The sequence below is a fragment of the Apium graveolens genome, chromosome 9 (genome assembly GCF_009905375.1).
Source record: "Apium graveolens cultivar Ventura chromosome 9, ASM990537v1, whole genome shotgun sequence".
Lineage (NCBI taxonomy): Eukaryota > Viridiplantae > Streptophyta > Magnoliopsida > Apiales > Apiaceae > Apium > Apium graveolens.
The window spans coordinates 5,304,494-5,332,373 of NC_133655.1; the positions used below are offsets into that span (position 1 = coordinate 5,304,494).

At 35.5% G+C, this 27,880-nt stretch overlaps 3 protein-coding genes across 3 annotated transcripts; all 3 read right to left on the reverse strand.

Moving 5' to 3' along the window:
• Window positions 1–12: 12 nt before the first annotated feature.
• On the reverse strand, window positions 13–15,620 carry LOC141684905 (uncharacterized). The gene is made up of 6 exons (XM_074490042.1): window positions 15,183–15,620; window positions 14,592–14,855; window positions 14,303–14,513; window positions 13,997–14,151; window positions 995–1,091; window positions 13–767 (listed from the first exon to the last, which is right to left on the reverse strand). Exons 1-6 carry the CDS (start codon window positions 15,618–15,620, stop codon window positions 13–15), a joined length of 1,920 nt encoding a protein of 639 aa, XP_074346143.1.
• A 276-nt stretch (window positions 15,621–15,896) lies between these two features.
• Window positions 15,897–18,025, reverse strand: LOC141684906 (uncharacterized). The gene is made up of 3 exons (XM_074490043.1): window positions 16,869–18,025; window positions 16,443–16,813; window positions 15,897–16,342 (listed from the first exon to the last, which is right to left on the reverse strand). The coding sequence occupies exons 1-3, from the start codon at window positions 18,023–18,025 to the stop codon at window positions 15,897–15,899; spliced, it is 1,974 nt and encodes a 657-aa protein (XP_074346144.1).
• Window positions 18,026–26,142: 8,117 nt separating this feature from the next.
• LOC141687016 (protein IRX15-LIKE-like) lies at window positions 26,143–27,490 on the reverse strand. The gene has a single exon (XM_074492154.1). It carries the CDS (start codon window positions 27,317–27,319, stop codon window positions 26,384–26,386), a length of 936 nt encoding a protein of 311 aa, XP_074348255.1. The 5' UTR covers window positions 27,320–27,490; the 3' UTR covers window positions 26,143–26,383.
• Between the last annotated feature and the right edge of the window lie 390 nt (window positions 27,491–27,880).

Sequence of the window (27,880 nt, forward strand, 5' to 3'; positions counted from 1 at the left end):
ATCAAAGAAACTTTATTGATAATACCTCTTCAGGTGCTCAGAATTCCAAGCCCTGGGGATCAGCTTTCCATCCAAATCTGTCAAGTGGTACGTTCTTTCCCACAGGACTGTTTTGATTATGTAAGAACCTTCCCAATTAGCACCAAAGACACCGTGTCCAGGAGTCTTCATGTTTGGCATCATCCTTCTCAGCACCAAGTCCTTGACTCTTAAAGGTCGAGCTCGGACCTTCTTGTCAAAATACTTCCTTGTCCATTGTTGGTAAGCTGCCAACTTCAGCTGCGAATTTTCACGCACCTCTTCCAACAGATCCAAGTAAAAATGATGATTAAGTTCATTATTATCTGGATCATAATTTTCTCTTCTGAAGGAGCCTGCTCCAATCTCTACATGTACCATTGCCTCACACCCGTATGTGAGTGTGAAAGGATACTCACATGTTATGGTTCGAGGTGTAATGTTATAGGACCATAACACCTTAGGTAGCTCCTCTGGCCAGCACCCCTTGTTCTCCTCCAACTTTGCCTTTAAAGTGTGGTTTATAATCTTATTAATGGCCTCAGTTTGACCATTGCTTTGTGGATGGCACACTTCCGAGAATCCTTTCTTTATATGAAGATCTTCAAACAACTTCTTCATCTCATTAATGTCAAACTGTTTCTCATTGTCAAAAATTAGCTTGTAGGGCACTCCATACCTGCATACAATAGCTCTCAACACAAATTCCTTGAGCTTTATAGCTGTTATTGCATCTAGTGGTTCAGCTTCTGCTCATTTAGTGAAGTAGTCTACTGCAACCATTGTATATTTTACCCCACATTTTCCTTTGGGAAGCTCCCCAATTAGGTCAATTCCCCACACAGCGAAGGGCCACGGACTTGTAAGAGGTTTTAATGGCACTGTTGGCTTACTGTTGAAGTTGGCATACCTCTAACAGTGATCACAGGACCTCGTATAAAGGTAACAATCTTTCTTCAAGTCGGGCCAGTAGTACCCTTGGCGTAGTATCTTGTGAGCCAAAGAGGCTCCTCCTGAATGGTTCCCGCAGATTTCCTCATAAATTTCTCCCATGATATATTCACATTGCTTTCCTGATACACACCTTAGAAGTGGCTTATTAAATCCCATTTTGTAGAGAATTCCTACGTAGACCACATACCCAGCAGCTCTGTATTTTAATTTCCTTGCTTCCTCCTTCCCTTGTGGGAGAATTCCCCTTGCTATATAATTATATGTTACATATTGAGTTCTCAATGATCAGAAGAAGCTCAGGATCTAGTTGTTCGGATGTCATCAGAATATGATGTACCATCAGGATTTGGTATGTCATCAGGATTTGTATGACATTAGTAATTGAAGACGGTCAGCATCAGAGGATTTCTTATGTTCCTTATAATATGGAGCAGATATATGTTACGTCTAAGAGATAGGACTTTATCTGTTTAGTTTAAGATATGTATCAGTTTCCGTTAGTTTTTAATAATGCATATCTTAGATTAATCTGTTGTAGATGTGTAGTATATAAACACAGTTTAGGTCATCACTTAGTGTATCACACTCGAGGATCATTTGACCTAGCAGCTCTCAAGAATATCAGTATTTCTTAAGAGGATTTTGTAACAGTTTTTATTAGATATATAAAAAGCTGTTATATTTTATTACTTGTTCGAAATATTTATACAATTGTATCCAAACCCCTTAAACAAGTGTATCTTTACTGGGCAACAATTGGTATCAGAGCACAGTGATAAATTTAGAATCAAAAATGATCTAAACATGTCTATAAACAAGTATGAAAGCATAAAAATTCCCATTCTGAAAAAGATTGAATATCCAACATGGAAGGTGAAGATGCTCATGTACCTGGAAGCTACAGATCCAGATTATCTAGACGTAATCAATGATGAACCCTTCATGCCAATAAAGTTGGTGCCTGCAACTCCTACTGTTGCTGAACACTATCAACTGAAGGAGAAGACAGAATGGACACCAGAGAGAAAGTAGCGGTGCTGAAAGATGCAAAGGTTAGAAACATTTTGCATAACAGTCTTGATTCTGTGATGTCAAACAGGGTCATAGCCTACAAGATTGCCAAAGAAATCTGGGATGCTTTTGAAACTCAATGTCAAGGAACCATGGCCATCAAGAAGAACAGAAGGGCTGTTCTGATTCAAGAATATGAACACTTTGAGGCCAATCCTGATGAAAATCTCACTGAAATATATGACATATTTCTTACTCTGCTAAACAATCTGTCTTTGGTGGGAAAGGTGTATGATCGAGAGGATTCAAACATCGAGTTTTTGTGAGCTTTGAATGAAGAATAGGAGACTCAGACTTCAATCATACGACATCAGTATGATCTGGACATAATTACTCTGGATGAAGTCTATGGCATGCTGAGAACTCATGATTTGGAGGTTCAGCAAAGGAGATAGAGGAAAAGAAACAAAGGGAAATCTGTTGCTTTGAAAGTGAATGATAAAGCTTCAAGAGAAAAGTTTGTTGGAGCTGCAAGAAAGAAGAACAATTTTCCAGAATCAGATACTGATGGTTCATCATCAAATCCTGATGATGATACTGATTCTGAAACTGATGAGAACATGACAGATTTTGATGTCATGCAAATGGCCGCATTGCTGGTTAGGGCTTCAGGAGAATGCAATTCAGGAAGTCTAGGAACAATAGAAGCTTCAGGAAGAAGTTCACTGGAGGTGAAAAGAAGTCAACTGGGAGAAAAGATGGAAAGGACTCTAAAGCTGGGAAGGTAGACGGGACAAAGATCAAGTGTTACAACTGTGATGAACCTGGTCACTTTGCCTCAGAGTGCAAGAAAACAAAGTATGATAAAGGGAAGAGCAAAGCCCTGATCACTTCAAGCAAGAATTGGATGGACTCCTCAGACTCTGAAGATGAAAACACATGGTATGCACTTATGGCCAGTCTTGATGATCCTGCTACTTCTGAGCCTAAGGTACAAACTCATTTCTTCTCTTTTGATACTGAAAATATATCTGAATTGAAATCTATTCTTAAATCTTTGCATGGTAGTTTTAAGAATAAGACCTTAGAAAATGATAGACTTATAACTGAAATTAAGATCTTGAAATCTAGGAATGATCAGTTAGAGTCTGACTTAATACATCAGATAGATTTGAAGAAAAAATGTGAAAGAACTAAACATACAGTTAAGATTCTTGAAGCTAGATACAACATGTTAGAAAAGGATCTAGAAAATGAAAGAAAAATCCTTAAAGCCTGGACTGATTCAGGAAAAAAGGTTCATGAGATGATCTCAAAGAAAAACTGGAAAGAATGCCTAGGCTATAAAGATGGCATTAAGGATGTTGACACTGAAAATAAAATTTTCCTTAAAACTCCTGTTAAGTTTATTTCATCAGAAGCTGATGAACCCAAATCCACTTTTGAAAAGGGTTCAACATCAGTATCACAAGAAAAACTGGTAAGTGATAAAACTCAAAGAGAGAAAAGCAAGGAAACCATTAAGTCTGTTAAGAAAGAAAAGAACATAGGACTTTTGACAGCAAGATAACTGAAAAATAAAATATATGAGGTTACCGAAAAACCTCAAGTAAAGAGTCCTAAAAGAAACAGGAATGGTAAGCAAGGTATTTCTAAGAATTCAAATTACATGGTTGGTTGTTCCCAATGCTCCTAGGAAAACTTGTTTTAACTATGGAAATACTAATCATCTTGTTATTGATTGCAGGAGGAATAAGAAAAGGAAAATTGTTATTCCTGAGTCTGATGTTAGGGGTAGATCAGTATTTTATAAAACACAAAATCCGTGTTTTCATTGTGGTAGTAGTTGGCATTCGATTTATACTTGTAGTTCTTATCACAAGTTGTATCACAATTACTATGAACCGTTTCCTAAGTTTAATATAGTTGCTTGTGTGACTAATTTTGTTGGTTTTTCTAAACTTGCTTCTGACAAGACAAATCCTGACAAAGAAAAGACTGTTAGAAGTACTCCTGACACACAAAGGCTTAAGTTGTCCAAAAAGAGGGCCCAACAAGTGTGGGTCCTTAAAAATCCTTCTAATTAATTATTCTTCTGATTAGAGGGTAACAAGAAAAATATACTTGTCTTGGATAAAGGATGTTCAGGATACATGACTGGAAATAAATCCCTGCTGTCAGAATTTGAAAAGAAGGCTGGCCCAGATGTATCTTATGGAGATGGAAATGTAGGACATACTCTGGGATATGGCAACTTGATAATTGGAAATGTAGCAATAGAGAATATAGCTCTGGTGGAAGGACTGAAGCATAAACTTCTAAGCATCAGTCCAATCACTGACAGAGGTTATCATATTGTATTCTATGACTCACACTGCGAAGTTGTTCATAACAAGTCAAAAAAATTGTCTTGATAGGATACAGACATGGTAACATTTATGAAGCAAGGCTACATGAAATTCTTGAAAAGGAAGCTACTTGCCTTATCTCTAAGGCATCAGTAGATGAGAGCTTGACCTGGCATAAGAAGCTCTCACATCTCAATTTCAACTCAATCAATGAACTTGCCAAGAAGGAGCTTGTAAGTGGATTGCCAAACATGCTATACTCAAGTGATGGTCTTTGTGATGCTTGCCAAAAGTCTAAACAAAGAAGAGTATCTTTCAAAAGCAAAACAGAATTCTCTATCTCTGAGCCATATCACATGTTGCACCTGGACCTTTTTGGACGAGTGAACATAATGTCCATCAACAAGAAAAGGTATACACTTGTAATTGTTGATGATTTCACTAGATATAAATGGGTCTATTTTCTACACAGGAAAGATGAAGCTCCAGAAATTCTTCTGGACCACATAAGGCAAATTGAAAATGGATCTACCCACAAAGTGAAAATCCTGAGAAGTGATAATGGCACTGAATTCAAGAACTCAAAGATGGAGGAATTCTACAAGTACAAAGGCATAGAGCAACAATTCTCAGCTCCTGGTACACCTCAGCAAAATGGTGTTGTTGAGAGGAAAAATAGAACCTTAATTGAAGCTGGCAGAACTCTGCTAGAAGAAGCAAAACTACCCACTTACTTTTGAGCTGAAGCAGTAAACACAGCATGTTATACTCAGAATGTCACTCTGATAAATAGACATTGTGTTACTCCTTATCAAATGCTAAAAGAAAAGAAGCCCAGTCTGAAACATCTTTATGTATTTGGATGTAAGTGCTTTGTCTTGAGAACTCATACTGATTAGCTTGGAAAGTTTGAATCAAAGGCTGATGAAGGAATATTTGTTGGATACTCACCATCAAAAGCTTACATAGTGTTCAATCTAAGAATACACACTGTAGTAGTCTCCATCAATGTATCTTTTGATGATAAGAAGATTCCTGGTTTTGAAGAAGACACTCATGAAAGTTTAAACTTTGCAAATGAAAAAGCATTGTTGGAGTCTGGATCAAACTTTAATGAACTGTCAAATCCTGATGATCCAAATCCTGATACTCCTTCAGATTCTAAAGATAATCATTGTGCTAATAAGCCTGCACAAGTTGAGAGGGAGCAACAACAAAGGTCAGCTGATGATACTAACACTGAAGAATCATCTCAAAGTTCTTCTCAATCCAATGTTGATTCAATATCAAAAGAACATGAGTCAAGTCCCAATAATTCATCAGGAAATAACCCAACAGATTTAGGGAGAGCCTCAAATGGATTTGATGAGACATACAATTCAGGGGGGGCATCTAATTCCAGAAGAATACTTCCCAGTGCCAGAAAATGGACTAAGAATCATACTCATGATCTGATCATTGGAAATCCTGATGATGGTATAAACACAAGAAGTGCAACTCAGAATGAATGTTTATATCATAATCTACTTTCAAAAGAAGAGCCAAAGAAAGTAGAAGATGCACTCAAGGATGCAGACTAAGTCATGGCTATGCAAGAAGAATTGAATGAGTTCGAAAGAAATGAAGAGTGGAAGCTGGTGCCTAGACCTAAGAACAGGTCAATTGTGGGCACAAAGTGGGTCTTTAGAAATAAAACTGATTCTGATGGAACAATCATCAGAAACGAGGCAAGATTGGTGGCAAAAGTATATTCTCAACAAGAAGGTATTGACTATGATGAGACATTTGCTCTTGTTGCTAGGTTGGAAGCAATCAGAATCTTTTTGGCATATGCTGCTCACAAGAAGTTCAAAATCTTCCAGATGGATGTCAAGAGTGCATTTCTCAATGGAGAACTTGAAGAAGAAGTCTATGTTGAACAACCACCAGGATTTGTGGATCCTAAACATCCTGATTATGTTTACAGACTTGATAAAACACTCTATGGACTGGAGCAAGCACCTAGAGCATGGTATGAAACGCTTGCTCAGTTTCTACTTGAAAGTAGTTTCAAAAGAGGTATAATAGATAAAACCCTGTTTTATCTGAACAAAGGTAAAGATTTGCTTTTAGTTCAAATTTATATTGATGATATTATTTTTGGATCAACTAATCAAACACTGTGTAATAAATTTTCAAAGTTGATGCAATCAAGATATCAAATGAGTATGATGGGAGAGATGAGTTACTTCCTAGGCTTGCAGATTAAGCAGACTGATACTGGCATCTATATCAATCAGTCCAAGTACACAAGAAATCTACTGAAGAGGTTTAATATACAAGAAAGTACAACTACAAGTACTCCTATGACAACTGCTACAAAACTTTATCCAAATGAAGGTACAACAGTTGATGTGACAAACTGTAAAGATATGATTGGATCTCTGTTATATTTAACTGCTAGCAGGCCAGACATAATATTTGCCAGTTGTTTGTGTGCAAGATTTCAGGCAAATCCAAGGGAGCCACATCTTATTGCAGTAAAAAGAATTTTCAGATACCTCAAGGGTACTGTTTCACTTGGACTTTGGTATGCAAGAGAAGCTGGTTTTGCATTATGTGGTTATTCAGATGCTGATTTTGTTGGATACAAGATAGACAGGAAAAGTATATCAGGAAGCTGTCAGTTCTTGGGAGGCAGATTAGTCTCATGGTTCAGCAAGATGCGGAAATTTATTTCTACTTCAACTGCTGAGGCTGAATATATTGCAGCTGGGAGTTGCTGTGCTCAGTTGTTATGGATGAGAAATCAGCTCATGGACTATGGATTATCATTCTCAAAAATTCCTATTTATTGTGATAATCAAAGTGCTATTGCTATGACAGAAAATCCGGTGCAACACTCTCTCACAAAGCATATCAGTATTAGATATCACTTCATAAGAGAGCATGTCATGGAAGGAACCATAGAGCTTCATTTTGTTCCTACTTAACAGCATCTAGCTGACATCTTCACAAAGCCATTACCTGAAGCAACATTTACAAAGCTTGTGAATGAACTTGGCATGGTTAATTGGGACAAGTAAATTTTTTTTTATTTTATCTATTTGATCAAATCCTGATGTATATTGATCAAATTCTGATATGTCCTAAATGCTGTGATTTTTAGATATTACGCCAGAAATATTTGATGTATTCTATTTTATATGCATGATAAATAAAATGTTTATTTACCAATTGTGCATATCCGAATAAATATATCACTGTCATCATTTCACATCAGTCTAGGGAGACCCGCCTTACAAAGAAATCTTTTGGTTAATTCATTTAGTTAACTCTTCAGTCTCTTAGTCTCTTGATATTCTCTTGGTTATTTAAATGACTGCTCATCCTTCAGTAAAAACACATACTTTCATTTCTCTTAAACAATGGCAAACCCCAACTGGTTTTACTGCTATGGCACAAGTACTGTGACCATTTTTCGAAATGGAATCCAGACTTCATATCCCATCAACAACATTTCAAACGACATATGGATTCAACTTCCAGACAATATCAAAAATGATCTTTTATTTTTCCAAAGAGAATTTCATCTCCACAATCTTAAACAGCAGGAGAAAATCATTCATCTTGTTGTTCTCTTAGACCAAGGATGTTGATGTTCACCATCTTAGACTAGGATTATCTTGTAATATTTTGCATGTAATCTACAAATTTCATGAAATGTACTCTTTTGATATATTAATGAAATTTCTTTTGATTGCAAGATTTAGTCTTTGTTTATCTCGTATTATGTGCATGTTCTTATTGAAGCATGTTAATCTTTACTTCATCTACTTGAACTGTATTTTTTGATGAATGTTTTGATTAAAATTGTGGTTACTAATAATTTGTGATGCTTTGACAAACAAATGTTGAATTTGAATCGACATATCCTGAGTTAGTCAAATCCTGACAGAAGAAAGGTCTCAAATCCTGATGACAGGTCAGCACGTTCTAATTCAGATTATTAATGTTAATCAATCTCTGAGTAAGCTTTATTGTTGCAATTAAATGTCCCACTTAATTAATGATTATTGGTGGATTATCAGATAAACAAATTTCTACAGTTGTATCTTGATATAACTGGATGTATTTTGTATTTACTTCCGCAATTTCCTCCAACGTTAAAATCAATTACTCAGATATTGTTTCTTGTTCGAAGTCAAATTCACTAGGTTACCTTCTTCATACAAGTGTGTTAAACATTTTTCTGAATAGTGAAGCTATAAAACCAGAAGAAATTTTGTGACACAATTCATCATACACATAGTTTCACTGCACACATCTCACACTTACTCTCTCGTACAAGCTATTCACATTATGACAACTTCTGAAGTTTTATCAATCTTCAGTCAAACCACAATCATTCATGGAAACACATTTGGCACTAACAATTACTTAGCTCTGCTTACACATCAGCAACTACCATCATCTTTTCATGATATTCAGGATTTTCTCCTTCTATGTCCAATTGGATATGCTCTCACAAATCCCGTTAAGGTGTCATACAGGGCTGTCATGCAGGTCTAGAACACAGCAGTGGTAAATTCAACACATACTGGATTTTCTTTTGAGTATAAGGACCAAATATATGAATTTGATGCTGACATTCCGCTTCAAGCCTTGAGATTGCATGCTCTTGATGGTGCTCTTGATACTCATACCAATGAGCAGCTGTTTGATATGCTAAGGACTTTAGGCTATCAAGGAGAAATCACAACCATTGGAAAACTGGTCAGGACTAAATTGAAAAGAGAGTGGAATTTTTTATTTGACTGCATCAGTAGATGTTTCTTGAATAAGACAACTAACTTTGATGCTCTTCTATCCACTTCCCTGAGAATTGGGTACTCTCTTCTTAACTCTGGTAATTTTGATTATGGTAAGACTATATTATAATTCATAATTGCTAGGATAGCAGATGCTTCAGGAGTAATAGGGTATACTAGATTTTTACAACTGATTTTCACTTATCTATGCCCTAATGATATTTTTGATGATGATGAATTACTCCCTGTTTTTCAAATTTCTGAAAAAGCAATCACTGATCATATCAAAAGGGATGAAAAGAATAAATTTTCAGGACCACCCTTTCTTCCTAGAGAGGTCAGGTAATTTCTGTTGAGAAATAGACCTACTCCTATACAAGTGCCTGCAAATCCTGATATTTGCACCTCTGTCACAATTCCTAATGCTGAGAATCAAGAAATCACCCATCTTGTTTCTAACCCAAGCATTTCTTCTTCCAAACAGCAAACACAACAAGCCTCTAAATTAGCCTCCTCTGCTGTCTCTCAAATGACATCAGTCGTAACAAAGAAAAGGCTGTTTAAGAAATCTGTCACATCTGGACAGAAAGTTAAACAAGCCTCACTAAGTGAGAGTTAGAAGAAAGAAGACTGCTTTCCAATCAGGAAAAGAAGACTGATCATACAAGAAGATTCTGAATTAGATGATCAGATGCCAATAGGATCCTTATCAACAATCAAGAAGTCCATTGATCAAAATCCTGATGACTTGATTGACACTACTGGAATCAAGGAGCCAACTATTGATGCTAGTGCTCTTCTTGACAAGCTTCCAGTAATTGAAGCAACTGCTGAACACAAGAAAACTGCAAAGAGTCAGTTGAAAAGAAGAAGTGAAGAAGTAGTTGGATATATCAGAAAGAAGAAGAAGACTTAGCCTCTTGACAAGGATGTTAGTACACAAAAACCTAGGTCTCAAAGGGATTTAGCAACTGCAACACATCCAGTCACACAAGAACCATCTTCTCAAAGGGAAAATGCAGACACTGAGGTTGCACAAATCATTGTTAATATTGCTCAGAGGGATCTTCTTGCAGACTTTGTTCAACTACTTCAGGAAAATCAAACTCATCAGGAGATACTGTCATGAGTGGATGCAATTATTGATGATCCTATTTTGAGAAGAGCACACAAGAACCTTCACCAAGCATTGTTGAAGCAGCTCACATGTCTCAGACTCCACAAGAACCATCAGTTCAAAGTACTGATGTTGGTCTTTCAACTTCTCCTGACAGATCAAATCCTGATGATGCATCAACTCCTACTGAGAATCATCCTTCAACTGTACTAGCTACAATTGATGATCCATTACTAGTTACTAGTTTGAAAAAGCATCTTGATGTGCTGTTTGTTCCTCCACTTTCATCATTTCCACTTGAAGAATCACCTTCAGGTATTGTTAACATCTCATATATTCTCATATTTGTATGATTATAAATAGTCTCTTATTTGAGGTTGCCTCTATTTATATGACAAGCATACAACTCTTCTCAGCCATCTCTTATTTCTTTGTTATATGTTTGATTGATCATTTCTGTGAGACTGTGTGAAAATAAAAAAAAAAACGAAAAATATTTTGAGTGTCAGTCTCCTGTACTGGCAAAAGGAGAGGTAGTTTTGAGACAAGAATCTTATAAGTTTTTCTTTACTTATAAAGTTTCTTCTGTGAGAATAATATTACTCTTAAAAGTAATATATTGTATGAGAAGTGATGAGATCACTTGAAAAGAACAGAGAGATTTAGGTGTTACTATGTTTCTGTTTCAGGATCACATCAGCCACCGGCATCTCTTGCAAAGAATCTGGATAAAGGCAAGGCAATTCTGCCTGATTCTGCATATTCTTCTGATGGCTTGTCTGATTTTGACAATGATAGTGATGACGATGATCATGATACTGCTCAGCTTAAGTCTGCAATTGATGCATCTAAGAAGGCAAATATTGGTTCTTCTTCGCAGTTAACTGAAAATCCTTCTTATTACAATCCTGATACTGAGTATTTTAGACAGACAGAATGGGATTATAAATGGAGACTCGCAAATACTTCTATCTTATCTGTTGTTGGCCTGCAACACATTCATCGTGCTTATGATGAAATTCAAACTCCTTATTTGAAGTTGCATCTTAAAGCCACAACTATTTCTGTTAAAGGAATTCACTCTGAACTTGATGAAATGAAGAAGTCTCATGCTGGTGTCAAAGAGAAAATTGATGGATTTTTGTTTCACACGCCTAACTCAGCTGAAATCAAAAGTGTGAAAAATACCATCAAAGATGTTGTTAAATCTCAAGACAGCATCGCCTCTAGACTTTCCTTCTTGGAAGACAAGGTTTCTTCTATAAGTGATAAACTGGATGCTCTGTTTTCTCTTCTTTCAAATACTGATGCCAAAAAGGGGGAGAAGATAGTTGCTACAAAATGTACACCGGATTTTATTCAGACAAAGGATAAAGATATTGATGGTGATGGTGATAAGAATAATCCAGTTACAGATGTTCAAATTGCTTCTACTGCTCAACAACTTCAACATTCCAAGAAGAATAATTCTTCAGGACAAAGAAAGTCTACAGGTGCTTATAAAGCCATGCACAAAACTACTGTTGGTGCTCCTGAGGATGATGACATTACAATCTCAAATTTAGCAGAAGCTAAAGAATGTTTTTTCCTTACAGACATAAGGAAACAGGTGAAGAGATTGTCTTGTACTACAAAGACAAGAAGTTTGAGCAAAAGAATACTAGGAGTGCTCTTAGGTATATAACTGAAGAATTTCCTGATCTAACACCTGAAGAAGCAGTTATGCAACAAAAGGAGCTTTTGGCTCAAATTGAAGCTGAAGCTAACACTTCTAAAGGAAGAGGAAGAAGAGGTGGTAGATCTGTAAGAGCAAGAGGAAGAGGAAGAGGTGGAAGAACTTCTGAATTAAGGCAAGTGACTGCATTCAATTCTACTTTTCTGAATTTTCTATCCAGAGAAGGTTATGTTTTTGTACAAGGAAATGAAGAAGATAAAGAATTTCAGAAGCCAGAAGAGTTGATTGTACCAAGGAAGAAAAGATCAGCCACTGACATTGATCAAGCTGATACAGTAAATCAGAATGTAACCCCTGATGCAGACACAAATCTTGAGATAAAAGCAGATCCTGATGCTGTGAACCTGATAACTGATTTTAACTCTGATGAAAAAGTGATCAAAGCATTAAATGAGTCAGCTTAATCACTCCTCATATTTCAGAGGCTGATGAAAAAGAAAAGATTAATAGATAGGAAGCTGATCAAGCATGCAAAGAATATTTGCAGAGAGTTTTAAAATCAAAGAGGGAGCTATGGCACAAAGCAGAAGGGAAGACTAATGATTTATCTTCAAGCTATGTTCCTCTTGGCAAGAAGAATAGAAGATGGAAAGACATCCATGTATTCAATTATTCTAAAGGATTCAAGCATGTTGAATTTGTGTCAGCTGGGTTAAGAGATTCTATCTCAGAACATGAAGATGTTGATAAGTCCATCAAGAAGCCTTCCTGGGTGGTATACAATGAAAAACTAAAACTTATCAAATTTCGAACTAGAGGAGGCATTGGTCATTCCAGCATGGAGATCTTGGAATCTGATCTGCTTGATGCAGATACTCTGACAGAAAATCTTGGTGAAAGAATTTCTCCTTCACATCTTGAGAAAGTTGAAGCTGTGAAGATTGTTCATAGAAAGATAAACGATAATGATGCCAGAGAAGAGATTCTGTACTTTTTCAGAGACGGTAAAGTAAAAAAATTTACATTGCAGCAACTCTTAATGAAGACTGTGACAGAATTGAAATACATTCACTATCTTCTTAGAGTTGAGAACAAAGTCACCAGAAACTGGTCTTCTATGATACTTGAAATGATCAGAAGAAGAGTCATAACAAAAGATGATAAATACAACGGTGATTATGTTCCTAAGTACAGAACTTATACTGGTCAAGAAATGCAGATGAAAAAGGGGGTTGCAGTGCTACAAGTTTTTCTCAACAGTCCTCAGTTATCCTTCAGTCCTGATCATGAAAATGTTAGTTTAAGCTTCATGTTGATTGGTGATCTTGAGATAAGCAAAAGCTCAATTTCTAAGTTAAGATCTGCTATCGATCAACTTGGAAAAGACACTGAAGAGAAGAGAGAGTTGAAGAAAAAGCTTATTAAAGTCCTACGAGACAAGGAGGAAGAAAGGTTAAAAAACTTTCTTGGAAAAACTGTAAGTTATCTGAAGATACTGAAGTAAGCTTTACTCCTTGTATATTTTATAGATTGGTTTTGGTATCATTGAGAATGGAATTTATGCTTTATTGCATTAATCATAAATTGGGGGAGATTGTTACATATTGAATTCTCAATGTCATCAGGATCTGATGTACCATCAGGATTTGGTATATCATCGGGATTTGTATGACATCAGTATTTGAAGACAGTCAGCATTAGAGGATTTGTTATGTTCCTTATAATGTGGAGCAGATATCTGTTACATCTGAGAAATAGGACTTTATCTGTTTAGTTTAAGATATGTATCAGTTTCAGTTAGTTTTTGATAATGCATATCTTAGATTAATTTGTTGTAGCTGTGTAGTATATAAACACAGTTTAGGTCATCACTTAGTGTATCACACTCGAGGATCATTCGACTTAGCAGCTCTCAAGAACATCAGTATTTCTTGAGAGGATTTTGTAACAGTTTTTATCATATATATAAAAAGCTGTTATATTTTATTAACATTTATACAATTGTATCTAACCCCCTTAAATAATTATATCTTTACTGGGCAACATTATAAATGGGACTCATCCAAGTTCTTTCTGTCATCACCTCAATTGTGGCAGATTCCATTTTGGGGATGCTTGGTTGCTGCTTCACCTTCAATGGGATGACACCCAATAGAGTAGCTTCCTTCTGTGAACCTAGCTTTGCAAGAGCATCTGCATCTGAATTCTCTGTCCTTGGAATTTGCTCCAAATGAATCACTGTAAACATTCAGATTTTCAACTTTCATTTCCAAAGCTAGTTTTAGGCCAACAATCAAGGCCTCATATTATGCATCATTATTTTTGGCATAGAAATCAAAATGGATTACATTTTGCAGCCTATGCCCTTCTGGGCTTATCAGTACCACACCTGCACCAGCCCCTTTACCGTTCACTGCTCCATCCACGTACAAGGTCCACCATGGCGAGAAATTCTCCTTCTTTTGAACCTTCATTTTTAGCTCGGTCACACATTCATTTCCTTCTACAGAGAAGGTTTCCGGGAATTCTAACAAGAAATCAGCAAGGGCTTGTCCTTTTATAGCTGTCCTTGGCTTGTAATCCACGTCAAATTGACCCAACTATATGGCCCATTTCATTAACCTTCCAGAAGCTTCTAGCCTATGCAGAACTTGCCTTACTGGGTATGAGGTACGCACCTCAACCTTATGAGCTTGAAAGTACGGCCTGAGTTTCCTAGCCGCAAGTATTAAAGCATACGCGAGCTTCTCCATATTAGTGTATCGAGTTTCAGCATCTTGTAACCTTTTATTGACATAGTAGACTGGAGACTGGACCTTGCCTTTCTCATGCACCAGTACTATACTAATGGAATACTCTGAGACTGCAAGATAGAGAATAAGAACCTCTCCTTCCATAGGTTTGAACAACAATGGGGGGCTGCCTAACTGCTGCTTCAGCTTCTGGAATGCAGCTTCACATTCTGAACTTCATTCAAAATTCTTTCCTTTATTGATGGCGGAAAAAAATTCATTACATCTTTCAGATGACCTAAACACGAACCTGTTTAGAGCATCAACCCTTCCAGTTAGAAATTGTACCTCCTTGACAGTTCGTGGTAAATGCATCTCGATTAAAGCTTTGATCTTTGCAGGATTTGCCTCAATACCTCAATGGTTCACTATGAAACCTAAGAATTTCCCTGACTCAACCCCAAACACACACTTTTGGGGGTTAAGCTTCATTCAAAATTTCCTCAAAATGTTGAACATTTTGGACAGGTGTGTTACGTGATCAGCTGCAACCCTCGACTTCAACAACATGTCATCCACAAATACCTCCATCATTTTTGCAATTTGGTTTTTGAACATTCTATTAACCAACCTTTGATAGGTCGCACCTGCATTCAGCAGCCCAAATGGCATCCCAATATAACAGTAGAGACCCATATCTATTATAAAGGAGGTATGTTCTTTATTCGGTTTAAACATAGGAATCTGATTGTAACCGGAATATTTATCCATGAAGCTGAGCAAAGCAGGTCTAGCTGTAGCATCAACCAGTTGATCTATTTGAGACAAAGGGAAGCTGTCCTTGGGACACGCCTTGTTAAGATCCGTAAAATCCACACAGGTACGCCATTTTCCATTTGGTTTTTTCACCAACACAGGATTAGCAAGCCATTTCGGGTAGTGAGATTCCCTAACCAAACCTGCCTTTAATAACATGTCTACTTCCTCCTTCAAAGTCACAGCTCTCTCCCCACTAATAACTCTCCTCTTTTATCTTATAATCTTCTTTTCTGGATCAATGTTGAGATGATGACATATAATCATTGGGTCTATCCCTACCATGTCTGAATGGCACCATGCAAAAACATCGAGTTTTGCTTTTAAGAATTTCTCTAGAGCTTCCTTCACCTTTTCCACTAGTTGTTGTCCAACTTTCAGTTCCTTCATGGGGTCAGCTTCATCCATCAATATGGAAACTATTCATCCAGCATCTCATGTTGTTTCCTTAACCTCAGGCATCCTCGGGTCCAAATCAATTTCCATAGGGACCTCCTTATCTTTCATATTGAGTGGTTTAGGCATGTCGTTGAGGCACTCAAAGTCACTATCATTAACTTCTTCAACAACACCCATCAAAAGGTCACCATCTCCTGAGATTTCTGTTGGAGGTGCTTCCAGCATAAGGACCTCGCCATGGGTGTCTACCCCCAAAAAACGGACAACATCAGCATAAGGAGCTTCTCCCGAATGTTGGATAATCATAATAGCATCGCATGAGGACCTCCCACTTTTCTTCCCTACCTTCCTAGTATCACCTGTTGGTGGTTCCACTTGTTTGTAACAGCTGTCTAGGCTAGGTCCTCCATCTTCCAATAGCACGTGCTTGTACGTTTGCTCAGTTGTTCGCAAAGCTTGGACATAGCATGCCCTAGATTCTCCTTAATTCCATCTAACACAACCAATTCCCCTTGGAGTAGGGAATTTCAGAGAGGTGATATATGGAGATTATCACCCTCATGTCTTTCAACAGGGGCCTACCTAATATGGCATTGTAGGATATTTCTTCGTTGACCAACATGAACTCTTCCACCTGGGTTGCTGACAAAGGTTCGTCTCCCAATGTTACTGGTAGCTTCACCCTTCCTATAACACACATTAGGCCTCCAGTAAAGTCGAACAACTCATTATACGCAGGTGACATTTCTTTATCGAGAAGACCCATTTTCTGGTAAGTAGCATAAGAGAGTATGTTATAGGAGCTCCCGTTATCTACTAGTACCTTGTGTACATTCAAACCGCCAATGAATATAGTTACCACCAAAGCATTATTGTGTGGGTGATGCACATGCCTCGCGTCCGCTTCAGTGAAAGTGATATCATCTGCCTCTCCTCCAAAGTTCCTTGGAGGTCTTCCATTCAAATTATGAACCTCAAAATAGCCGGTCTCGAGCTTCTCTTGCATACCTCTTCATCGAATTTCGGGATGAACCTCCGTTGTAAGGGCCCCCAATGATTGTGTTAATGCTTCTTTCCCTGGTGGTATGTTCAGGCTCTTTCTCAGCCTCCTTCTTGGCCTTATCGTCCTTGTACTTTCTAGCTTCTTGAGCCACAAACTCTGTTAAGTAACCATTTCGTATCAGGTCTTCGATGTGGTCCTTTAGGTGGTGACAATCAGTCGTGTCATGGCCATTTGCATCATGGAAGGCACAATATTTCCCTTCATCTCTCTTGCTTGGTGGCCCGGACCTGTACAGCTTCTTGAAGATGCTTGCCTTGTCTCCTATCTCAAAAATATGACTGATCGGAGCTTTCAAAGGTGTATATTCTGTATACCTGGCTCGCTGCCTTTGCTGTGGATAGACATATCCTAATCCTTTCCTGTTTGAGGTTGTGTTTACAGTGATGGGAGTGGTTTTATTATCTCGCGGAACCTCTTTATTCGAACCTCCACCAAAGGTAGGTCGTTTACCAAATCCTCTATCCCTGGGGCTAATAGACCCGGCCCTTTTATTCTTGTTCCACGTTCCATTGCCTCCAAAAGAATTCCTCTTAAGGTTTGCCAATGACTCCTCCACCACCTTGTGTGATTCTGCCTTGTTGTAGAAATCACTGAGGGTTTTGGGTTCCTCACGCTGAAGCTCCTTCCAGAATTCAGTACCTGGCCTCACCCCAGCTATCAGGAAGTTCTTGTAAGTTTCATCCGAAGCTTTCCTTACCTTTGATACTTCAGCATTGAATCGCCTAAAATATTCTCTCAATGATTCATCCTCATGCTGCTTAATGTTGGCCAAGGTGTTTGTAGGTGGGGCATAGGCGACTGAAGCCTGAAACTGGGTCACAAATACCTGACACATCTGGTCCCAAGAGCGAATAGAGTTTGCTGACAGCCTTTTGAACCATTGATGAGCATTCTCCTTCAGCGTAGCAGCTAGTAACCTGCATTTGGTTAAGTCCCTAACCTGATAAACTTCCATCTTTTTATTGAATCGACTGAGGTATTCCACTGGATCAGAAGCTCCATCAAACTTCAAGTCTCCTACTCCTCTGTATGACCATGGAAGGGGCGAGAAACTAATATTCTTGGTAAAGGGAAAAGCCACATCCAGCTTCAAAGTGCCCATCTTTTATGCTTTCATCTTTTCCAAAGCTTTACGGAGGTCCTTAAACCTATAAGTGCCTCCCACACCATCAGACAGATGCTCGTCACTTTTCTTTTCTACACTGGAACCTCCGCTAGTATTATGTGCAGAGCTTTGAGTGAAACTAAAACCTCCATCTCCTTCTGCTACAGGTGCTTCAGGTGCGGATTTACTCTTTCCTGCCTTCACCTGAGAGGGTTGTTTCTCCTTCTTTTTTCCCTTTGAACCTTTGGATTCAACCTTCTGCATCCACCTTGTCTGCCACTTTTTCCTTCTTTTTATCAAGCTTCAGCCTAAGGTCCTTATTGGCCAACTTATTCCCCACACGGTCAAAGACGCTCACGATGTGCGTAGCTGAGGGTTCAGCCTCCTCTTCGAGCTTCTTCTTAGGATCCCAATCCGAATTTTCCTGGTTAATGTCCACATCAGATAACATAGGCGTATCCGGTTCAGCATCATGTTCCTCCTTTCCATCTTCGAAGTCCAGTTGAATGGGATTAACGTCCTTTTTTCCCCACGATTTTATCCTTCTTCATCTGTCTGCACAACCTCGTGGACTTCTTTTCCAAGGAATTGATCCTATTGCTCATTTTTTGTAGGTGATTCAGGATATTCTTGTTGGTAACTTCTTCACCGAGATCGCCATTGTTTCCATTTTGACCCCTTTCTCGGTGTTCGTTCCTTGTCAGAATTGTCTGACATCTTTCTCTCTCAAAAAAGATATTGGAGTCCCCTCCTTCTAGCGCCAAAAATGTTATGGGAGAAACCTGATTATAACACCCCGAATTAATCGTGCCTGATTAATTAAATTAACCTTGGTTTTCGGATGAAATGAAGCTATGTTAGCTGCTGAGTAGAGGTTCAACATCTAAGAAAATGTTATTTTTGTATATGAAATTCGAACTGAGTTAACAAAGAACCAGGTACAAATGGTCGAGAAATGGCTTCTCGAATCCTACAAAAAATACTCGGAGAATAATCAAAATGGTTACACGTGCAAATGTGCAAAAAGTGAATTATCAAACCCCTTTGCCAATTACCTATATACCCTATATATAGAGATCAAGTTCAATGTAGTTCTCTAGGGTTATACTCCATTTCTTGGCCAATAATCCACCCTTTTGATAAGCCAAACCAGTTACCAGAGTTAATCCAACTGTTTCCAAAAGTGGTGCAGTGTTCAGGTGCGGTTGGACATCTAGAATCATATTTTTATCCATCACCAATACATGATTCCCATGTATTTATGTGTTTATCGTTTAATTATTCATGTTTATCACGTTTTATATTGATAATATCGCATTAAAAGTCCATCTCGTGTAGATAGAAATTGTTCTCCTTTATTATATGAGGTACAATCTTAGTAGGACAATGAGTCTGCCTTCAGAGGTACACTGTTCCAGCCAACCGAGGTATGCACATGCTCCTGCATCAGCACCTCACCATCCTTTTCACCTATCCAGGTGCTTCCATCACCTCACCAGCCTATAAGGACCTATTCCTGATATTTCTCAACATCTGGTATGATCATATAAACCTGTCAATGGCCACCTGAAGCTCCTGATTGGCAGTTGTTGGTTCCAAAGCTCTGTCCCTCGGTGCACATACCTTCTAAACTATAATTCTCTAAACCAAGAATATCGTCAAATCTTTCATTTCTTCATACAATCAAGCCCAAACCTTTTATGGGCCTTAAATCTAGCTCATGCAAGATTTTGGGCATAACATTAATAATTTTGATTTTAAAATCCTAGTTTTAGTTTATTGTATTTAAATGATGATATTTGATTCAGTGAACTATATAAATTTATTCCGTCTTAAATATATGTAAAATCGTGAGTTATTTCATCCCAAAATATATGAGTTGTTTAAATTTGTAACTTTCTATTCACTATTCTTATAAATAAGCGAAATAATTTTTAAGTGATATGTCAATACTAAATTTGATTTTACCTATATTTTGATTTCATTCCTATTTTATCTTTTAGTTAAATAATAAAACAGTTGGAATTGTGTTATAATGGAAATTCAATATTATAAAATTAAGCTATTTGTACAACTCAATAACGTTTTAATAAAATAATAGTAATAATAGTACAATTTCATTTTTTTAATAAAAATATTGATCATAGATTAAATAATAATATTAATGTAATTTTTGTTTATAATATAATAATATAAATTATAATGTCATAGTTTTGTTGTTCCTCGATTGATGCACGTGTTATCATGTAGTTTAACAAATATAGTTTATTTTTGTTTTTATGAGTGAGACTGAGACTGCTTATATCATACTCTGCATATACTAGTACTAGATTAATTTTCGGGCCGATTCCCGATTATATTATAATTATTTTTTAAAAAATCATTCTGAAATAGCTTTATTTGAATTATATATATTAATATAATATTTTTAATACATGATAATGAGAGTAGAATAAAATTATAAACACATAAACTCAAAAAATAATATTATTTTAACTACAAAAATGATTATCAATTTTTTATTAAATATTTAAATATAATAATAAATATTTGTGTAAATAAAATTAATTTTGAATGAGATAAAATTAGTGAAAAAAATGAAACCGTTAAAAATTATTAATTTAAAAATATAAACATCATGAAAAAAGGAAATGAGAATTAGGTAAGAGAAAAATGAGAAATGGATAAGATAGAGAATCAATGGAGGTAATATATGAAAAAGATAGGTTGAAAGTAAATTAAATGAGGAGCCGATTGTTAGTGGAAGATGACATCAGCTAAATTTGATGAGAGGTAATATATGAAAGAGATAGGTTGAAAGTAAATTAAACTAAGGAGCGCATTGTTAGTGCAAGATGACATCGCTAAATTTGATGACAGTTTGACACATAGATGGACGATGTCTTTTAAAAAAGAGTTTGGCACATAAGATATGATGACGTCACGTATACTTTGTTTTAGTATAATTTATGTGGTATTTATTCGGTAAGTTTGATTGGTTGGTTTGTTAATTTTTTAATTTGTATAATTTTAATAAAGTAATTTTTAACCACATAGAATAATTGAATATTAATAAATGTATTATATAAATATGTATTTATTATAATTGTATATCAACTTCATTATTTTTTGGACATTTATAAAATATATAATGATTGACATTATATATAATAAGCGTAGGACGCTTTTTATCCAAATTTTGATTTTGTACGACCGAAACAATCTCAAATGTTAATATGATACAAATAAAAAAATAGATGATTAAAATTATATTTTTAATAAGTATATTATTAATACAATCATAAATAGAAAATAATTACATTTTTCAAATATTATTCAAACACAATACAATATTTTATACAATCTTAGATAGAATATGATCAATATCTTAATCCATAAAATATAATTAGAGATTTAATCAATTATAAATATAAAAAGATTATATTATTATACTATTATTCAATATCAAAATAAATACATTAATGATACAACAGTAGATAGAATATGATTATATATTCTATTATATAAAATATGATTCAATATCTTAATACATAGAATATGAATAAAGATTTAACCAATTATAAATATAAAATAAATTATATTATTCTAATACTATTCAAACAATAAAATAAATACATTAAATTAATGATACAAAAGCAGATAAAGATTAAATATTCTATTATAATTAATTATTAATAAATTCCACGTATGTATATTTCTCATTATATGCATATCTATTATAAAAATATTACAAAAAATTATAAAAAATAATAATTTTTTTAATTTTAAAAAATACAAAAAATTTAAAAACTGTGCAAGCTATAAACTAGTACTCCCTCTATCCCTAAGAACGTTTCCTTTTGTGTTGGACACGTTTGTCAATTCACACTTTTGATTGTTAATATCTTTAATTTTGTATTAGTATTAAATATAAAAAATTTATTGTATTAAAGTACTCATAAATATGAATTCAATAAAATCACTCATGACTATGTTTGATCTTATAGATTAAACGTAAATTAGTAATTTACCGCTTAATATGAACTGTATAAAAAATCAAAATAGGAAAAATATTTGGGACGGAAGGAGTAATATGAATTGAGATTGAAGAAATATATATGTAACAAAGTATATAAACAATAAACCCCGTTATTTTCGTTTGATTTTTGAAGAAAAACTCTGGTCATTTCGTGACATATTCTTTGCTTGCCATACCTGTCCAATCACCGACAGCCTTTACCTTTTCTCTGCACTGCTGCCTATAAATTAAGCTTTACTCACATGGCTCTAATTAGTTAATTACCTCCCTAATTATATTTTCAATCTCCATTTATTATGTTACTCCCTCCGTCTCAATGGATTGATTATATTATTTTTTGATACGTTTTTCAATACTCGTTTAAAGTATAATTTTATATATTTTTTTAATTTTTTTCTTAATAAAAGTTTTATATTTAAATTCTTATTCAAAAAAAAATTTAAAAAAAATATTACAAAACTATATTTTACAAAAATTTCGTATTTTTCGAAATACGTGTAAATAATGTACGTAAACTTCTAACCTGGGCGCACGGAGTACTTTACTTTATCTTTAAAAATATCTCCGACTAAGATTACTACTAGTTTAACTTTTTAATTAAATTCAAAATAAAATAGAATTAGTTATTAGACATATCAGAAACAATAAAAACATATTAATAGTAGAGTAAAGTTCTATGGAGTCCACCTTTAATTGGAGTCCTCGGAGTCCATATATGTTCTGCAAGTAAAATATAGCTTAAAATATTGCAAAACATATTATTTTTCGACAAACATCACTATTCTTTCAAAAATCTTGTAGATTGCATACATTTTACAAGCAGAACATTGCAAAAATATATATTCTACAAAACATGTTTAGTTTGCAGAACATAAATGTTCATGTTGCAGAACATATTGCAGAACATACATATTGTACCGTAAATATATGAGATTTGTATGATTTTGTTGAAGTTATGCTATTTGTGTAACATGTTTTGCAAAATAACACGTTTTACAATATATTTTATTTGCAGAACGTAGATGGACTCCGAGGACTCCGATAAAAAGGTGGACTCCATAGAACTCACCCCTCCTACTTCATATAATCCATTGTGGTTTAACAAATTAAATAATAAAAGACATAAGTTTTAAATTTATGACGGTGAGAGGGTCCTTGATATAAAAACGAGTGAAATAACTCTATTTGTTGATAGTGCGTAGGCATGGGCCCGGTAACTTGTTCAATTCCACCGTACATTTAACACTCCTACATCTTTCGAGATCCTCAATTCAGTCACCGACACTTCCTATCACATTCCATTCTTTTACGGTCATTGTAATGCGAATTTTAATTAATTTACAAGTATAATTGTTTTTTAATTAATTTCTTCTTCTTACTAGTTGGATACTCCTGCATAAAAAAAATATGTCAATTATGTTGGAATATAATCTGAAACTTATATTTTGCAATTGTTTTGTTTTATTTAATTAAATAAAAGTTAATGTGTGTTGGGATTTAATTTTAATACACGCTTGAATAATGTAAGTTGTTCTTTGTAAATAACAGGTAGAATAGGTCTTTAGGTGTTATAATATTTTCAGGTCGGTAGTAGTGGAAACGTGCTAGAGTAGGACGGTTGCTATTTTCATGTACTCGCATCTATAGGCTTTGTTCTATTTAAGTCATATGTAATCTATCAATTTTATTAAATGTGAAATGCAGTTCTTTTCATATATAAAATACTCAAAAAGCTTATGTACTTTATGTTCAGTTTTAACACTTGATATTATGAGTGTTGTTTAGTCTATGTTATACACAAATAATATGCTTATACACATTCTTGTTTTAATTTAGTCTTTATACTTGGTATCAGAGCGGGTGAGATTGCTCCACGACCGGAGATGTTGAAGCCAGTGCTTGTGGAGGCAGTCCTTCTGGTGGTGACAGTGTTCTGGGACGCTGCCGTATTTATCCGGAGATTTTATCGACGGAGAAGCCTGTTAATGTGGATGGTTCATTGTTTGGGTTGTATGTTCGAATTAATGGTGCCAATCCTCGATATGGCGTTCCTCCAGGATTAATTGATATGATGCCTTGTGGGAGTCCAAAAGGGAAAGATACTTCAATTGAAAGGATGGTGGTAAAACTACATGTGTAGTATGGGATGCATGTGTAGTACGGGATTGTCGAGAAATATAAGTCGTGCCATATGGGCAAACAAGAAACGTGTCAGACGTGAAAATAAGAAATGCCATACAGGCAAAGAAGCAAAGTGCTAGACGGGCAAATCATAGCCACACGAGCTCAATTGAATAGCCATGCGGGCTCAGATTATTAGTCATACGGGCTAAGTTAAATAGTCATACGGGATCAGTCGAATAAGCCATACAGGCATGAAGGATTGCATCATGACAAGTTTGAGATTACGGTGGTGATTGTTGGAATATAATCTGAAACTTATGTTTTGAAATTGTATTGTTTTATTTAGTTAAATAAACGTTAATGTGTATTGGGACTTAATTTTAATACACGCTTGAATGATGTAAGTTGTTCCTTATAAATAGCAGTTAGAATAGGTCTTTAGACGTTAGAGTATTTTTAGGAAGTTATGGGATGTAATCAGTAGCAGTGGAAACGTGTTAGGAGTGAGTAGGATAGTTGCTATTTTCATGCAGTCACCTCTCTGGATTTTATTCTATTTAAGTCATATGTAATCTATCAATTTTATTAAATGCGAAGTGCAGTTCTTTTAATATATAAAACACTCAAACAACTTTTGTACTTCACGTTCAGTTTTAACACTTGATATTATGAGTGTTGTTTAGCCTATGTTATACATACGTAATATGCTTATACACATTCCTGTTTTAGTTTAGTTTCTACAAATTAAAATGTTTACATTTATTATATCTCTAGTGTACCCATGGGTACATGTTAAAAAAACTGATGGTAATATTTCGCTTTAATTCTTGTCGGGAATCGTCCCCAATTTGTCATGAACTTTTCCAGAATATATAATGAATTTTGGAAAATGATATTGTTACAATTAAATATATATATATATATATGACTAATTAAGTTATATATAAATATATATATGTATATATACATTAATTAGGTTCAATTGTATTACGAGTAGGTATCTGTTTTAATAAATTTCGGGGGTCAACTAAAATCGAATCAAGAATCTGATAATTATTAATCACTTGAAGTATCTTCACAGTCTTATGTAACTTATATTGCCTCAATCTCATATTATATGTCATATTTTGACTAATTAATGGTTAATTTATTCAAATTTTGACCGTAAATTATACTTAGTATATTATTAAATAAATATCAAAACCTTCTTTCATTTGAAAATATATTTTATTTTCTTTAAAATGTACTTTTCAATTTATAAAAATAATGTATAAATTTTTCTTAATTGTCGGTCAAAATATGATCAACTAGACTCTATATATTAGTTAAAAAGTGGTATATAATATGAGATGGAATAAATATTTGTAAATTGTTACTTAGCTTGTTTGACTTTTTGTAATTTAATTAGTCGAAATTTGATTATATATTACATATATATATCGTTGAAAAGTATTATAAAACTATATTGTTGGAATTTGGACAAATCCAGTTTATTTCTAGTATATTTTTCAGATTTTCTAAATATAAGAAAATAATATATAAATTGCAGTAAAAATATAATCAGTTCAACTATATAAAAAATCAAAATAAGTTAAATACCATGGGAAGTTGGCGTAATCACTTTTATGCAACAAATGCTTCTTAATTAATGCGCTTATAATTGTGCTACTTTCTGGTTGTTTATTCTCCTTAATCACCCAATTAGTGGAAAGTAAGATTGATGGAATATGATTAACGTATGACTTTCTTTCCACCAACATTTCAAGATTTTAAACGCCCAATTCTCCAAAAGTAGCCATTTTGTAGTTTTGGTTGGAATAATGAAGTGTCACAATTAACATTAATTTAACTACCTAATAATGCAACTAATAAAATATTGTGGACCTCCACTTACAAGTTACAACCCAAAATCTGAGTTCATCATTCCTTCATGATAGTAGTAAATTTAACCACCCCTAATAAATATTTACAATTCATCCAAAATTCAAATTACATTTTTGTAACACTTGAAATTACTTAACTCCATACTCCCACGAGGTAAAGAAGTATATTTACAATTTTGACCTCCATAAAATTCACACAACCCACAAAAGTTACAAAGTAAAATGTATACTCCACCTAGTAACATATCGTATAGTATATATGGTTTCGAGAGAGTAAAGTCTGCGTACATCTTCTCGAACATTTCTCGCTTAATGATCTTTGTAGAATGATTTTGAAGAGTGTGACTTTGATTTGGAAGAAGAGTAAGAACTAGGACAAAATTCATGTGAATTAACCACTTTGTTTTTTACCACAAAATGTCCTAACAAATCAACAGTCTCAACCAAATTTTCCTTGCACAAAAACTCCTCACTACACACTTTTTCAACTTGCCTATCCATTTCATGCACGAACACATGTGTTTTACCACAGCCACCTTTTTTACTCCTAGCCAAAACTCCGGCGGTAAAAATCGCCGACATTCTCCCCGGAGCCACCGGAAAAAACCCTCGTGGACCGTCCACTAAAATTACGTCCCAGCCCATTTCGTAAATGTGGTTTGGAAGATCGTTTATTGCTAGTTTGCAGTCGGAGAATAGTAGATTTTGAACTGGTCTACAGTCTTTTTTGATTTGGTCTTTAGTGTAGTCGAGAAGATCGTAGAGCTCGTTCACTTTTGTTGTGAAAACGACGTCGTAGGCTTCGATGTAAGGGTGTTTTTCTTCGAGTTTGCCGACGAAGTAAGCGCTTTCGTCGACGAAGATGGTGCGGCCGTTTGTGTTTAGTGATTTCCAGAGGAGGGTTTCGTGGGTGAGGCCGAATATGAGGAAGTTGCATGGGGAGGGGCAGGTTTTGAGGACATTGGAGATGGTGGTAAGTTCTTGAAGTGTCATTGAGGAGTTTGTTTTGGTGGTTGTGTAGTGAAGGAGAGCGTCGAGGATAGGGGGTGGGAGGGAGGTTGGGGTGGTGGGGGAAGGTGGGGTGGTGAGGATGGATTTGGAAGTGAGAATTGTGAGGGTTAAGATGAATGTGAGGAGAGAGATGAAGGAGAGATAGCATTTACGGTGGTGGATTGTGGTGGGGGAGCCTGGTTGTTTTGGGAAGGATGGGTGGAAGAGGATTAGCTTTGTGCTGCTAGTCTTCATTGAGAGAGAGAGAGAAATGGGAGAGAGAGAGAGAGGTGGGAGAGAGATGGAAGAGATGGGAGAGAGAGAGAGAGAGATGGGAGAGATATGGGAGAGGGAGGGAGAGAGGGAGAGGACTGGGGGAAGAGAGATGAGGGAGAGATGGGGGAGAGAGAGGGAGAGAGAGATGGGTTTGGAATATTGTAAGAATAAAAATGTTGGGAGAGAGGTATATATGGGAGAGGAGAATAGGAAATGTGTAATGAGATGGTGTGAAAGAGTGTGAGAGGGAAGCCGGGAGGGGACAGTGATCATGAGAGGTGTAAATGTACTATGTGGTTCGAATTGTAAAACTATTAAATGGGGAACATTATCTTTTTCACGTGTTGTTGCAGTTCTTTTTTGAATTTTGAAATGCAGTAGCTTGATCCTGCAGAACTCTACAAGTTCTCAAACTTTTTATCTGAGTGTTTTTGGGTTGTGCCCCGGGATTTTCGAAAACAAAACCAGCCGGTTTGATAGATACTATTTGATAATTTGGCGTTGATAAATTCTGGGCGGCAGAAGAACTGTAGTGATTGT

Coding starts and splice junctions, on each gene's coding strand:
- LOC141684905 (XM_074490042.1), bottom strand. CDS start 15,620: ATGTTATTAAAGGCAGGTTTGGTTAGGGAATCTCACTACCCGAAATGG. Junction 1,092..13,996: donor TGGAATCTGCCACAATTGAG/GTGATGACAGAA, acceptor GGTGTGTATCAG/GAAAGCAATGTGAATATATC. Junction 768..994: donor CACAAGATACTACGCCAAGG/GTACTACTGGCC, acceptor CTAAATGAGCAG/AAGCTGAACCACTAGATGCA.
- LOC141684906 (XM_074490043.1), bottom strand. CDS start 18,025: ATGGGCACTTTGAAGCTGGATGTGGCTTTTCCCTTTACCAAGAATATT. Junction 16,814..16,868: donor TCCCGAAATTCGATGAAGAG/GTATGCAAGAGA, acceptor TTTGAATGGAAG/ACCTCCAAGGAACTTTGGAG. Junction 16,343..16,442: donor ATCCTACAATGCCATATTAG/GTAGGCCCCTGT, acceptor GATGGAATTAAG/GAGAATCTAGGGCATGCTAT.
- LOC141687016 (XM_074492154.1), bottom strand. CDS start 27,319: ATGAAGACTAGCAGCACAAAGCTAATCCTCTTCCACCCATCCTTCCCA.